The 16,472-nt window shown below is 42.5% G+C and overlaps 1 protein-coding gene across 1 annotated transcript; it reads left to right on the forward strand.

Moving 5' to 3' along the window:
* The first annotated feature begins 7,684 nt into the window (after nucleotides 1–7,684).
* Nucleotides 7,685–15,943, forward strand: LOC112465945 (stromelysin-2-like). The gene is made up of 3 exons (XM_025033754.1): nucleotides 7,685–7,769; nucleotides 15,207–15,473; nucleotides 15,603–15,943. Exons 1-3 carry the CDS (start codon nucleotides 7,685–7,687, stop codon nucleotides 15,941–15,943), a joined length of 693 nt encoding a protein of 230 aa, XP_024889522.1.
* The last annotated feature ends 529 nt before the right edge of the window (nucleotides 15,944–16,472 follow it).

Consider the following 16,472-nt stretch of genomic DNA (forward strand, 5'->3'; position numbering starts at 1 on the left):
ATCTCTCTCTTATATAGGTCAAAAAATAGATCTTGAATCAGCAGCTACCTATTTACAGCACATATAAATAATTGAGTTCTTATCATTAATATGCAAGTTTTAGAATATAATAATTACTTACCCATATAAAAATGTTGTATACAATTAACCCTAGAGAGCACTTCTGGGGTAATACGTTGCTCCACGCGAAATTCAAATTACGCTCCTGACTTAGGAAGGTTAGTTTTCATACCGAGACCCTAACCATAAAGGTGGAAGCACATAAAATTGCAGGAGCCATGAGCAAAATGCAGAAGCCATATGCGCATGCGCTATGGTATTTGTAGAGCTCTAAAGATACCATAGCGCATGCGCATATGGCTTCTGCATTCTGCTCAAGGCTCCTGCAATTTTATGTGCTTCCACCTTAATTCAGTTTAGTCATCCGGCAGTCGACTTCCGTCATTCAGCGAGTGCGTTAGATCCGTGCAGCAGCTGAAAACCGAAAAAGAAAATCGTTTGGGGTAACGTTTACCCCCTTTGGCCGTTTACGCTCGACATTTACCACAGTAAAGTATATTTCAGATTTTTTGTGAAAATCGGTAACGAAAAATTATACATTTTATAGCACTTCCCTGAAAATTCTACCCCTGTTTCATATATATAATTGTTTAAGATTCGGTCAATTATTTCATTTTTGCTGTTCTTGCACAGCAGCTGATTAAAACTTTGTAAATTTTTTGTGGAGTTAATTTTACTGTTTCCATATACTTCTATAACTTTTGACTACCTTTCAAATAAATAATAATCGACAGAATCTGTTTTACTTTCCATTTCTTGCGATTTTTCCCATCCGACAGTTTTTCATCATTTCCTCTACTTCAGACGTTCAAAGAAATATGTTTTTTTAAAGAAACGAAAAAATCGCTTACATGCCCTTGAAGGTTGTCTATTCGTCTTTTAAAATCCGTTGGAATTTTTAAAATTGGCGAATTTTATGAAAAACTACAGCATTTTTTATAAAAATAGTCATTTCAGCCCAATTTTTGGTTTTTTTTTGTTTTTCAAAAATTTTTTAATGTTTTTTTTTACTACCGCAAATTGATTACTACTATCGTCTTCCCTATTAAAAAACAAACAAAATTATCTATTAGAAAGTTGTCTAACAACAAATAGAAACATTATACACGCGGTACAAGTTTGGCCTTTCACGTATGAGAAAATTAAGGGATGCTCTTTAGGGTTAAAAGCGCTCGACAGCACAAGCACAAACGTACGTATATATGACACACTCACGCATCATACGTATGTAAGATAATCCGACTACAGTCTCCAGAACTATTACTGCTTCCGATTGGCTGTCGCGACAAGCGTGCGTCTGCTCATGATCTCAACGCGTTCAAACAGCTAAAAATAATCGGCAGTAAATTGCAAGAAAATAGCAAATAATTCCACTATATAGCTTCTACCGTTACCCAAAGAACGTTATTTGTAGTTAACCTAAATTATAGGTCATAAATAATCATATCAGCTACTATTCATAGCACGTATGGTTAATTGAATTCTGTTAAGATATTCAATTTTTCCGCTTATTAATCCACCATGTTGATCCACCATATTGTTCTACCATATTGATCATATATACTATGTAGCATTCACACGACTCTCTAAGAGTGCATGCCTTTATATCACTCTGTATTCCACCGGCGACTCGATACAATCAAAGCCTTACTTTTGTCACGTGAATAAATTAATAAAACAGGAATCGTGCATTTAAACACGCATCTCGAGGTTTGTCGTATACCTTTGAAACCACTTCCAATAACTACTGGCGATATTAAACAGGTTATGGGCCCAGAAGCGTTTATTTTGGGAAGTTAAAGCGATCTTCAATTTCGAGGTTAAAGTCACCACGTGTTAAATTATATTAACTGAGACATGTCTGGTGTTACGATTAACGGGACTCGAATCGAGCCTTTATCACAGGATAATTACGACACATGGAGGATGCAGATTGAGGCATTATTAATAAAAGGTGACTTGTGGGAATATGTAACGGTGATACGGCTCTTCCAGTAGTAGCTCCAAATGCGGATACGACAGCTGTTTCAGCAAATGCGGTGGCTCGAGGAATGTGGAAAAGAGCTGACAGGAAAGCTAGATCTGAGTTGATACTATCGATCCATCCTTCTCAACTTCCTCAGGTACGCAATTTGGAAACTTCTCGCGAGGTTTGGCTTAAATTAGAATCAATTTATGCGTCTCGAGGTCCAGCCAGAAAAGCAACACTTTTTAAGCAGCTAATTCTGCAACGTATGTCTGATGGCGAGGATGTCAGGGACCACATGGCCAAATTCTTTGATGCTGTCGATAAGTTATCTGCCATGGAGGTCGAGATAAATGGTGATTTACTATCCATAATGCTTTTGTACAGCTTGCACCTACATTTGACAACTTCAGGGTCGCTATTGAGTCACGAGACGAGCTTCCGCCTGTTGATGCTCTTAAGGTTAAGATACTAGAGGAATATGATGTTCGAGCTCAGTCATCTGTCGGTAATGTCGTTGGAAGACTGGCAGTGAAGCAAGGAGTGAAACCTCGTCCGAAACGAAAGAAGGTGAGAAGTCAGTTATCTGTCGGTAATAAAGATAAAGACTCAGAGAATAAATCAAGCGGAATTCACTGTTACAAATGTGGTTTGCCTGGCTACAAGTTTCCAAGTTGTCCAACCTGTAATAGCTCTGAAATGCCTGATAAATCTAAGAAGAACGCTGTAGTGCCTACAAATAAGCCGAGTGCCCATGCTGTGGATGATTCATACTTGGCTTGTCATACTGTTTTTCATGGAAGTCATCAGATTTCGAGCCACCCTACAAAGTCACGTGGTTGGATCCTGGATAGCGGGTGTACAGCTCATTTGTGCGGAGATAAGAGTCTTTTCAGTTCACTTGAGGCCGGTTTTGCTGGAGTTGCTGAGGTGTCTCTTGATGATGCCTTGTCCAGTGATGAGAAATCTGAATGGATTAATGCCATTGTAGCTGAAGTAGAAAGCTTAATCAAGAATGATACCTTTGAGATCATCAAGAAACAGGAAGATCAGAAGACAATCGGTTGTCGAGTTGTGCTGACAAATAAGTATAATCCAGATGGATCTATTTCTCGCCGAAAGACTCGTATCGTTGCAAAAGGATATAGTCAAAAATATGGTATTGATTATCATCAGATCTTTGCACCTGTTGCACGAATGGAATCCATCAGACTCTTATTGGCTCTGTCAGCAGAATATGACTTGAAGGTTTGGCAGTTCGATGTCGTTACTGTTTTTCTGAATGGCTATTTGGATGAAGAGGTAATTATGGACGTGCCGGATATGCTGAAGATCTCACTCGAAAGGTTAGTGACCGAGAAAGCCACCGGACCCCGTTGTGAAGAGACGAGCTGAGAGATTGTTGAGTGAATTAAAATCAGGTGATAATGCCTGTAGACTCAATAAAGCTTTATACGGATTACGTCAAGCAGGCAGGCAATGGAATAAACGCCTGAATAAAAAGTTGAAAAAGATGGGTTTGGTTCCCACCAAAGGAGAACCATGTTTATATCAAGCACATCGTAATGGAAGGATATTGTTGCTGTTGATCTATGTAGATGACATTTTAATTGCTTCCAGTGATGATGACTAAGTGAGATAAAGCAACAATTAATGGACGAGTTTCAGATAAAAGATCTTGGCTTGGCCAAGAGCTGCCTTGGCTTGGAAATTTATCAAAAGAAGAATGAAATAACCGTTTCTCAGAAGGGATACACCATTGACTTACTTAAAAGGTATGGCATGGAAGCTTCTAATCCAGTGAGTACCCCTTCAGAGATCAACTCAAAGAGACCAAAGGAGGAATTATCCACTCCGATTAAGGAGTTTTACTTCTATCGTGAATTGATAGGTGCTCTAATGTACCTGTCTACTTGTACAAGGCTTGACATAGCCAACACTGTGTCGAAATTGGCTCAATTTAATATAAATCCTAGTAAGGAGAATTGGATCTCCACAAGGCGAGTATTGAGATACCTTGCCGGTACGTTTGATCTCGGATTGTCGTATAAGAAAACCAACAAAAACTTGATTGGATACTCGGATGCTGACTGGGGTGGATGCAGTGTGGACAGACGATCTTATACGGGATATGTTTATCTACTCGGAGACGGTGCCATTTCTTGGAAATCACAAAAGCACTTTCGTCGACCGAGGCTGAGGACATCAGCATGACAGAGGCTGTTAAAGAAGGTATATTTCTGCAGAGTTTACTCAAGGAGTTAGGTCTTTTTCAGATGGCTGATGTCATACTTTATGTTGATAATCGTGGAGCTCAATACCTGGCCAATGACTACATGTATCACCCACGAACAAAACATATCGACATAAGGTACCACTTCATAAGGGAAGTGATCGCAAATGGTTTGATGAAGCTGGAGTACGTACCTACAAATCAGATGGTGGCCGACTACCTCACCAAGGCTCTGCCAAAAGATGGACATTGGAACTGTGCATGGGAATGCGGGCTTACATGGATCTAAGGATTTCCCTTGTCCCTTTTTTTGCCAAAAATTGTTAGTAGCGTTCAACTTAAGGGGGCGTGTTAAGATATTCAATTTTTCCGCTTATTGATCCACCATGTTGATTCACCATATTATTCTACCATATTGATCATATACTATGTAGCATTCACACGACTCTCTAAGAGTGCATGCCTTTATATCACTCTGTATTCCACCGGCGACTCGATACAATCAAAGCCTTACTTTTATCACGTGAATAAATTAATAAAACAGGAATCGTGCATTTAAACACGCATCTCAAAGTTTGTCGTATACCTTTGAAACCACTTCCAATAACTACTGGCGATATTAAACAAGTTCTTATTATTAATATACAACTTTTAGAATATAATAGTTACTTAATAATATATAAATATACTGTAAATAAAGAGCACTCCGCACTGCTCGATCCACACGCGTGTATACGCACTCACGCATCGTACGTAGGATAATGTACGCATCATGGCTGTCGCGATGAGCGTTGCGCGCAATATAAAACAATAATATTCTAACAACAGAACATTAATATAGTACCAACGTTATTTCCAAGTCCAAATTACAAGGAATTTTGAACTGTTGCATTGATCTCAAATAAATGTCAGAGTAACATTTAAAAAATATTTTTTGTAACGTTTTTAAAATATTTTAACAACATTCAGAAAAATCATATTACGAAATAATATTTTTCAAATATGTGTATAATATTATTAAAAAACGTTTAAAAAATACACATAAAGTCAATATTTCTAAACGTTAATTTAATGTTCCTTGCTTACTGGGCTGCTTGTCAACAATTTTTTTCCGAGGAACACAGAAGTTCTAGTGACTTTAATAGAAGTAACCAATTGCGTCTCTAGACTTTTATGTTCCCCCTTTATTTCAGGAAAGAAGTCGTTGACGGGCAGTGTACACCTTTCACCGGGCGGTACATCCTGTTCAAACACGTAACAATTGGACACCGCTCGATTAGACATGCAATATTTGACACGTTTTATTGGACATCGCACGATTGGACACAGTATGATTCGACATTGCACGATTAAACACGCACATTGCACGATTGGACACCGAACGATTGGACACCGCACGATTGGACACCGCACGATTCAACACCGCACGATTGGACATCGCACAATCGGTTCCACATGGGTTTTCAACTTATCGCAAACCGAGGTCTACCCTCACCTACCATTGCGGGGAGGGGCGTAGACCCGTGTGTATTGTACGTCGCTTACGTATGTACTGTCTATACACAAATATCACGTAAATCGTACAATGTTAAAGCTGTGTCCAATCGTGCGGTGTCTCCAATCGTTCGGTGTCCAACATAGAGATATAAGAATAGAGTGCGCAAGCGAGCTGAAAAGGCGATAGAGGAATAGAAAGAGAACGCTGCATATGGGCCCCTGCTGTCTTTGTCTATGCGCGCATGTGCAGTGATGTGCAGGTCATGAAAGATTGTACATACCTCGGTATTCTCGGTTTTATCTCGTTCTATCTCTATGTCGTTTTTAGCTAACCTTCTTATTTAAGCAAAAACATTTTAAAATGACAAAGAAATGCTTGATATGTAAAACAGAAGCATCTCCTAATTCCAATTGTAGTTTTCACACGTAAGTACATATTAATATCTCTAACCTCAAAATTTAATTAATTTTTAATGGACAATAGCAAAACTGTATACTTTTATAAATATTTAATAATGTGCATTTGATATTATATTGTTTGTAGTAAAATTTTTATTTTTTTATTTTTTTATATTTTATTTTTTTGTGTTAAATAATAAGACTGATTTAAAAGATTTAATTTTTGTGTTAAAAAAATTTAATTTTTGTGTTTAAAAAATTTAATTTTTGTGTTAAATAATAAAAGACTGAATAGAATTCTATTCTATTCTATGATTAACATTGTATGAACAACATGTAATAAATTTTGTTTTATTATTATATATATTGAGTATATTTATATACAATTCCATATTCAATTCCATATTAAAAAAAAAGTAATATTTTATGGTAATACTATGTACTTTGCTGTAATAATTTGGTAATTTTGGGAATTATTATTTAAGGATATATTTTCAAAGGGGTTCAAGGGGTTAGAACATAAATGCGTTATTATAGGTTATATCTCTACATGCGTTATAGGCTGCATTCCGATATTCACCGTCAGCAACTTTCGGTACTGAAAATCTATAGTATACGTAACATAAAATATAGATTTGCAGTATTGACGTGAATATCGGAATGCAGCCATAGACACTGAGCAGCGCAAAGACGCATGCGTGCATAGACAAAGACAGCAGGGGCCCATATGCAGCGTTCTCTTTCTATTCCTATATCGCAGTCTCTTACGTGCGAGCATATGACTCGCGCACTCTATTCTTATATCTCTATGGTGTCCAATCGTGCAATGTGCGTGTCCAATAGTGCGATGTCGAATCGTTCTATGTCCAATCGTGCGGTGTTCAATTGTTACGTGTCCAATGAAACGTGTCTAGGTAAAAGTGCATAATAACGGACCCAACCCCAATGACTTTGACCTTGACGTATACAGGGTGTCCCAGGACTTTATCGACAAACTTTGAGGAATAATAGGTCACACAGAAGGGATCATTTTTTGTTAAAGAACATATAGTCGCTGACGCGTCCTTAAGAAGTTATATGCATCCGAAAAGTCAGATCTTCGGTAAAATGTTTTGAACAAATAAAATTTATTTTTTCTTGCATGTTCTGACAATTTACAATAATAGCTGTTCAAATAGCCTGCCCTGTACCTCATTACATTGTTGACACCTTCGCAGCATTGATTGTCCAACTCTGTCAAGTATGGGTGTCATCTACCAGATATGAACACTATAGAGAGCGGTCGTATCGCTCCCCTGTACTACTGCTGCGCCAGCTTCGTGCACGAACGTGTGCGACGCTCATTCCTTCAGGAGACATTTGAGTACACGGATCGCGCGTCAGATTATACATTGCTGTCGAAAGTTTACTTATTACATATTGAAAGTTTTCTAATATTGAAAGTGTGTGAATGTAATACAAATAAATTACGAAAGTGTTTATGAAAGAAGGTGTTGTTGCTTTGCTTTGAATCCAATCCTCAAAAGGTTATGGAGACCCAGCAAGCTTCCACGGCGCAGGACGTGGCTGCAGGAGTTGAGGCCATGGAGATATCGAAAGCCGATGACAAGGCGGGTAAGTGGAAAACTGTCTTGAAAGTGTTATACGCGAGTAAACGGTCGAAAGAAGTGCGTTAATTTGAGGAAGTGCGTGTTTAACAAATTTTAGAAAGAAGAGCGAACGTAAAATATTACACGCGAAAGCTTCTGGTTTGCACGCGACAGTTTTCCCTAAAAACAACACCGATAGTTTTTCGAAAGTGTAAAATCAGCGGTAATCGAAAGATTGAAATCGGAAGTGAAACGCGTTTAAATTGTTGCAACAGTGAACGAAAGAAGCATTAAAAGTGATTGCACGAAATATAAAATCACGGTAAAAGAAAACGAAATATCGAAAGCATAGAGATTTAAAATGGCGTCGGAAGAATAAAATCACGCGTTGGAAAGAAAGAAAGTCAAAAGAACAATGCTCTCTTCTCGGGAAAACAAACGCCGGCCGGGACAGGCTTGAACGGGCGCGTGCTCGAGGTACTAGGCCGCGCGCGAGAGAGAGAGAGAGAGAGAGAGAGAGACAGAACGAAAACAAACGCACGAGACAGAGCTGTAGCCTACAGCCGCATACATATATATATATATATATATATATATATATATATATACGCGAAACATCGATCGGGTCGATGCGAGGAGCCGAGCGCCGCGCCGTAACCGAATGGCGGCTTGCATGTTCTAGAAGGGTGAGATCATTGCAGAGACAAGTGTCTAACTCGCTATTTTGTTTACAGTCGCAAATCTGTGCATTGACGCGATGTTCCATCTATTGAGTAGAATTGTTTTTTAGTGCGCTACCGTAGTATGTAAAAACAAAAAATATGTAAAAGAAAAAGAATAAAAAATGTATTTTTTTTTTTAATATAAATCACGACTTAATTTCTTCACATGCATTTCCATTCGAGTCGTATATGCGACGTTTGACTCGAACCACTCAGGCCACTTGAAATTTAAGGTATCGTATATCGTAAACTATGAAGCGATGCTCCGGCGACGCTCGCCTATTCGTATATCGTAAACTATGAAGCGCTCGCCTTTGTAGCGTGAGACTTCGCTGGAAGCGACTATCAGTTTACACGACCGCCATTATATTTTTCTCTGGCGACTTCAATCTCATCGTAGCCGTGAGCCTGCTTGAACGTGTTTCGCCCGAAAATATTTTTTTCGAGGATTAGTGACGCCTTTGTGATTGTTTTTTACTTTCTAGTTTGTGATATCTCCAAACCTTCCCCCGTATGAGGCTAAATACGTAAAATTAAGTAAAATTGTAGGAAGTGCCGCAGATTTAAATAATTTTAATTTTAATTTTAACGACTTTGATAATTTTAATTTTAACGACCGCCTCGAAATAAGTTTCGAAATCCGCGATGTGCTCGTGGCGGTCGATAGGTCGATGCGGGAAGATAGAATATATCTTATAACTAGATGAATTTAGAGTAAGACAAGCTATTTACATAAATTTTTTTTTTGTGAAAAAAAAGACGTGGCGATACAGAGTGTACCACCCGCCGTGACAAGTTCATTGACAACGCTTATGCCGGAGAGGTCAGCACGCGCCTCACAGTCGATCGGGAGCAGGCATAATTTTACGATCGGACGTTTATATTCTGAGGTCGGTGTTCTCACAGTCACCACACGAATCAGCCCGTCAGCGCCCGCATGGCACTGTGTTACACGACCGAGCTCCCACTTACAGGGAGGTAAAATAGCATTTCGTAGCAAGACGAGTTGCCCGATCTTCACTGGCGCTTTTAATCTTCGCCATTTGACGCGTTGCTGTAAGATGCTAACATATTCCGTCTGCCACAGCCGCCAAAACCGCTCGGTGATGTGACGAACGCTTTGCCAGCGTGATAAGCGATTCTCTTTGACGTTTAATAACGAGGGTTCCGGATTGACTGTGAGCGCGAACCCGATTAAGAAATGACCGGGGGTCAGTACTTCATAATCGTCTAACGTATCACTTAAAGGGGCGAGAGGACGCGAGTTTAAGCACGCTTCGATCTTGCATAGTAGAGTCGTAAGCTCTTCGAATGTTAGCGTGTGATTCTTAAGAACTCGGCGAAGATGGTACTTTACGCTGCGTACGCCTGCCTCCCAGAGGCCGCCGAAATGCGGTGCGGACGGAAGGAGGAAATGCCATTGTACATTATCGGAAGCGATGGCATTTAAGGAATTGGGATCGTTTACTGCCGCTCGGTATGCCTTGGCTAGTTCCTTGTCGGCTCCGACAAACGTAGTTCCGTTATCGGAATGCATTGACTCCGGCAATCCTCTACGAGAGCAAAATCGAGAGTAGGCGTCTAAAAATGCAGGTGTGGAATAATTTCCGACTAATTCAAGGTGCACTGCGCGCGTCGCGAGGCACACAAAGAGCGCGATATATGCTTTTCGCGAAACAATACCGCGCCCCCCGGAGGCTCGAACCTGCACCGGCCCCGCGTAATCGACCCCACAGTGGAGAAAACTACGGGAAGGCGCCGACACGCGCAAGGACGGGAGATCTCCCATGAGCTGCTGCGGCACGGCGGCCTTTTCGCGCGTGCAATTCACACACTTATGTATAACAGATCTGACTGAACTGCGAGCATTTAAGATCCAGAAATCGCAGCGCAACGTTGCGAGAGTTAAATGCGGGCCCGCATGAAGGGCGCGCAGATGAGCCTGCCTAATGATTAGCGTGACTAACGGGTGGGAAGCGAGTACGATCAGATGCTTCGCGTGATACGAGAGTGGAGCGTTTCTCAGGCGTCCTCCGACTCTTATCAATCCTTCGCTATCTACGAAGGGATTGAGAGCGAGAATGTGACTCTTGGAATTGACGGGTTGGTTCTGAGTGAGCTCGTGCAATTCGTGAGGGAATAAGTCGGCTTGGATAGCCCCGAGCCAGAATGTGCGAGCGCGGTGGCATTTGGAGGCCGATAAGGCGCGTCCGTGATGCTCAAGAGCGGGGAATTTTTTAGAGTGCCCGCGACAGGAGACGAATTGAATGATATACGCGGTGACTCGAATCAGTTTGGCCCAGTCCGAATATTGTAAGGCAAGATCCCACGGCGTGGGGACTCTCGCCGCGTGCGTGGTGACAGTCTTTTCTTCTATCGAAGTTTCCGTCAAGGGCGAGGGAAGACCCTCGGGCCATCGCGTCGCGGGGAACTTGAGCCATGGTGGTCCCTGCCACATAGTGGGTGAGTTGCGAGTTCGTGCCCTAGTAATCCGCGCGATGCACAATCTGCTGGGTTTTCGGCGGTCGACACGTGACGCCAAATCACATCGGGGAGACGGGACTGAATCTCAGCGACGCGGTTCGCGACGAAAGTCTTTCATCTCGACGGGTGTTGACGTAACCATGCAAGCACGACTTCTGCGTCGATCCAGCAATACCACGCGGAGGAATCGATCTTGACCGAATCTCGAACTAAAGTCATTACGCGCGCAAGTAGCAACGCAGCGAGTAGCTCCAACCGGGGAACGCTTAACGTTTTCACCGGAGCGACTTTCGATTTTCCCATAAGCAGAGATATAGTTATACGGCCAGATTTGGAGATTACGCGCAGGTAGACAGCGGCGGCGTACGCGACGTTAGACGCATCGGCTAAGCCGTGCAGTTCGCAGCGATCAGAGTCCGACTCTTGACCGGTCCACCGCGGCAAGTGAAGCTCGTTGAGCGCGGATAATTGATTGTAAATCGGTTTCCACTCGCGCAATATGTCATGAGGGAGCGTGTCGTCCCACTCGAACTTAAGACGCCACAACCGTTGCATCAATCGTGACGGGAGTCACCCAACCGAGCGGGTCAAACAGTTTCGCAATCGCGGAAAGAATCGATCGCTTTGTTTGCGGAGCAGGGTCGTCAGTAGCCGTTTGAAATTGAAAGATATCGAGCGCAAGGTTCCAACTGACCCCGAGGATTTTCAAACTTTCATCCGTTTTCAAAATTTTGTTGCACGCGAGTCCGTGATTCGCGGGATCAATGTCCGACGAAAGCTCCGAATTATTACTGGCCCATTTCCTTAGCTCAAAGCCACCTTTCCGTAGGAGGGCGATGAGTTGATCGCGGGAGATACAGAGGTCCTCGAGGCAATGCGCGCCGAAGAGAGTTTCGTCGATATATTTCCCTTTCTGGAGTATGAAAACAGCTAAGGGAAATGCCTGTCCTTCGTCGTTTACCAACTGATCGAGTACGCGAAGCGCTAAGTACGGAGCGGCCGCGGTACCATATGTGACGGTGAGAAGGATGTATTCGCGAAGCGGATCAGTAGGACGTTCTCGCCAAAGAATGCGTTGATACGTTACATCACGCGGGTCGACACGAATTTGCCGATACATTTTAGTCATGTCGGCCGTGTACACGTACTTGAATAGTCGCCATCGCAAGATGATAGCCGGTAGATCAGGTTGAAGTTTGGGTCCGACCAGGAGATGGTCGTTTAACGAGGACCCGTTTGACGTTGCGCAAGACGCGTTGAAGACGACGCTCAGATGACTCGTGGCGCTACTTTCGCGCATGACCGCGTGATGCGGGATGTAGACGCGGGCGAGCCGTGTGACGTCACGCAGACCGACGTGACCGTTGGACGCGGACCCCCATCCTCCCGCGGCGCGCCGCCGATAAAATTCCAGCAGCCGAACGGCGCCCGTTAGCTTTTGTAATACCCCGCGCCGATAAAGTGATGCCCCCCCCCCTGCGGACCACATCGGTCTAAAACGCGGACACCTACCCCCCCGCGCGGACCCTCTCGCCCTAGAACGCGGACACCTACCCTTCACCCCCGGACCACCCTCGGCGTAGAACGCGGACACCCCTCCTCCTTGGCGGTACCCTTGTCAACGATATGTTTATTAACATTTAATAAACATGTCCCGACATGCTCGCCGACCACCCCCCCTCCCCGCGGACCACCCATGCCCTCGAGTCCCCCCCTTCCGCGCGGACCACCTCGCCCTCGAGTTCCCCCGCTCCGTTCCCCCCTTGCCCGCGGTACCCCCCCGCCCCGCTTCCCCCTCGGAGCCACCGGGGTAGATATCTCAAAATAACTCCTACTATCCGCCATTTTTATTTTTTTGAGAGACATCCAAATCTTAGTGCTATCTACTCACAAGCTATGTATCCTCTTTTTTCCATTAAAAACAACAATTTAATCATATGATTTGTGTTTTTAACTCATATGAAGCGCCATATTTTGACCGCCATATTGAATTTTTAAAAGTACCACACTGTATTTGATAAAGCACACAAAAACAAAGATTTTAAGCCCTTAACCATTTTAATCGGTTCAATAGAATTTTGGAGACGGCCCTGTCCCGGTTGACATGGAACGTCCCATATATTTATATAAGTAACCTCTCACCCGCGTCGCGATATCTATTTCTGTTTACATTTTACAAACTTACTGGGACCTCTCATCCGAATCATATAATATTTAACCTTTCACCTGCGTCGCAATACCTATTTTTGCTAACATTTAGACTTACTAAGACCTCTCATTCGCGTCGCGATATCAATTTCTAAATCTTCAGAATTACTATCTTTTATTTATATATGTATCCATAAAATATTATTACTTGAAGATATTACTTAACAATAATTATTATTATTTTTACGTATATTAAAGTCTATGTTTTTATTGTACTAGGACGATGCTGAATATTATACAAATGCAACTTTATTTTTTACGCTAACGTCAAAAGCGAAATTGTCACGTTCGCCTCGTCGACGCTCATTTTCAGCGTCTTACGAATTGACACCTTTACTGAGATCCTCCTCACCCGCGTCGCGATCGCTGAAAAAAGGAACGCATCGCTCGATACGTAGGTCACTCGCGCTTCAATCGGGCGGTGACGCTTATCACTTCTCAAGGGGTCAAGGGGTCGAGGAGGGAAACGTATCGTTCTCTCTCTCGACGATGTCGCTCGCGCGCGTAATTACGTGCGCGATTATTATCGTCGTGGCGGTAAATTGTGAATCGAATCAAAATGAGACTGTGATCAGTTATTTGCAAAAAATATGGGTATCTGGATAACAACAACGATGCACAGTGTTTGAAAAAAAGTGTGAAAAATCCTTTGCATTAATTGATTACGTACTTTATTATAAAGGAATTCTCATTGGTGAACTTATACTATTTTATTAGATTATATCTTTCCATAAAGTAAATACGTATCATCAAACTCGTTGAACATATCAAATAAAAGTCTTCATATAATAACAAACGTACAATAGTAAAAACAATTCGTATTGATATATGGTGGATTAGTGCGTAATGATCTCGGTCGTATTCGAATAATATAGAGGCAATAATAGCCATACACAAAAATTACATCGGTGAATTATAACACATAAATAGTATTTCTCAAAAGAAATATGGATAAGGAAAATTAAAAGATAATTAGTTAAACCGATTATAATTTTAAGCTTTCGGTAAGATTGTTACGCACCAATCATTATGCCGCAAATATATGAATAATGTACAGAATATATAGATAGACTTTAAGAAACGAAAATATATACTGATAGAAACAAACTCATTATGAACAAAAATTAAGTCGGTGAACATCAAAAGAAAGGCACGCGTCACATTACTAATATTCTCGATTGTAATATTAAGAAACGAGTCTTTAATCCACGTAGAACTTCTCGAAGGTATTTAACAAACTCGAAATGTCTTTCAATCCGGTGAAAAGAGCGATCCATTCACATATTCAAAGTTCTCTGGGACAATATTTCTCGTGATATACATTTCTGCAACCAGAGATCGAAGAAAGGCTGTAATGATATTACAGTCATCATTGGGCATAATTTGGTGATCTATGGTAATTCAGAAATATATATATATATTACCTCGTGAGATGTAATTAGCCTCCTGGGCAAAATCCAATACGATATTCAATGCGTAACGTGATTCCCTCTCGTATGGATAATAATAGACGAGTCCACTTCGATACAATAATGGCGTCCTTGTGGTACTTCCTTCTTGCCGTAAATGCGTTATGGCGATCATCGTTGTCGTAAACAAATGTATCCGTTCTCTAGCTTGGAACGATACGTGTCGGGGTTATTGAACCACCGATAACTGCTTTTTATACTCAATCTCTCACTTGGATCGGGATTTCTCTCTCATAATAGTGCGTCACAATGTAAATTCTATCTCTCTAAAAACGTATGCTAATGCCTTAGAATCTTCTCGACTAAGAATCTCACCCGCATCGTCTTCTCGCGGCGGTCGCGCGCGTAGGGATATTTGGTTGCGCCGTCGACTCGTGTGAATAGGGGCCGCCCGTCGCGCGCCCGTGCGGTCGCTTCTCAGTCGCGTGCATGGCTCGTCCCGCGCGGGGGAGTGTACGGGGAGTGTGTTTACGGAATCAAATCAGGTAGCGAATTCTTTTTCTTTTTTCAACACACAGCGATTTTCATTGTCCTACAACACTACGCAGGAGTTACATCGAGCCATCTCACTGTTTCAAGAATTCCATCGACTATCCGGCGACGGTGAATTAAACGAAGAGACGCTGAATCGAATGCGTAAACCGCGATGCGGCGTCGAGGACATTTCGGAGCGCACGTTCGCTCCGCTTTCGGACAAATGGCCGAAGAAACATCTCAAATGGAACTTTCATCTGGCCAACGACTTGATTTTGAAAACGACCCGTGCCGCGTTCGATCTGTGGGCAGCGAATTCGTCATTGACGTTCGAGCACAATTTGCTGAATCCCGATATTCTGATATCGTTTCGTGAGTGGCGTCACATGATGGTAAACCCCCCCCTCCGACGAAAAAAACTGTGTTTGACTGCGCTCGACGGCCCCCACGGAGATCTCGCTCACGCGTTCTTTCCCACCAAAGAACGCAATTACGTCTCAGAGGTGCACGTAGACAAAACGGAGACGTGGCACATACAGCTGAATGAGAATCCCCCGGGAACGTACAATTTACTTTATACGCTGACGCACGAGATCGGTCACGCTTTAGGCTTGCCACACACTTTTCACAAAGATTCGGTGATGTACACGTACGTGCCTGATGATGCATTCCCCGTTCAACTCAGTCTAGAGGACGTTCTTTCCATACAACACTTGTACGGTGCTAAAAAAAACGTTAATTTTCCAAAACTAACGACGACAACACCGGCGACTACCACAACGACGATACCGACGACGACGACGACGGCTACGAAAGACGTCGAAACGGATCTGTGCACCTAGCGAAACGTGGATATCGTACTGATAATGAACGGTCGATTGTATATCTCGCACGAACGATACATGTGGTCGATCGATATAGACGGGAAAATTTATAAGAAATCCTTGCTATTGACGGACGCGTGAAATTTCTTCCCAAGAATTTCACGCGTCTGACGGCCGCGTATCAGGCGCCCTCGGGCAATATCATGCTGTTCGCTGGCAATATGAGCTATATGATCACTTATCCGCGTGTAAAGCTAGTTTTAACTTGGCCGAGATCTCACGCAGATCTCTGACTTCTCGATACGAACGCAAAGATCAACGCCGTGCTAAACACGAACGAAGGACGATCTTATATCATATACAACGATAATGTTGTGGGCGAGATAGACGATTGTTCGATGACTATCGTTAAGTTCTACCACATTAATATGATATTTCCGGGAATACCTCACAGCGTATCGTCGGCCTTTCGATACATCGACGGTAATCTGTACTTCATCAGTAAAAACCGATTCTACAGATTCAACGAATTCACGAAAACCGTAAC

Source organism: Temnothorax curvispinosus, unplaced genomic scaffold (assembly GCF_003070985.1).
Source record: "Temnothorax curvispinosus isolate PA1 unplaced genomic scaffold, ASM307098v1 QBEX01015667.1, whole genome shotgun sequence".
Classification (NCBI taxonomy): domain Eukaryota; kingdom Metazoa; phylum Arthropoda; class Insecta; order Hymenoptera; family Formicidae; genus Temnothorax; species Temnothorax curvispinosus.

Excerpts from the sequence above, each read along its gene's own strand:
- LOC112465945 (XM_025033754.1), top strand. The coding sequence starts at position 7,685 with ATGGAGACCCAGCAAGCTTCCACGGCGCAGGACGTGGCTGCAGGAGTT. Across the intron at positions 7,770-15,206 it reads GAAAGCCGATGACAAGGCGG|AATTCCATCGACTATCCGGC; the intron begins GTAAGTGGAAAA and ends CACTGTTTCAAG. Across the intron at positions 15,474-15,602 it reads CGATATTCTGATATCGTTTC|AGGTGCACGTAGACAAAACG; the intron begins GTGAGTGGCGTC and ends ATTACGTCTCAG.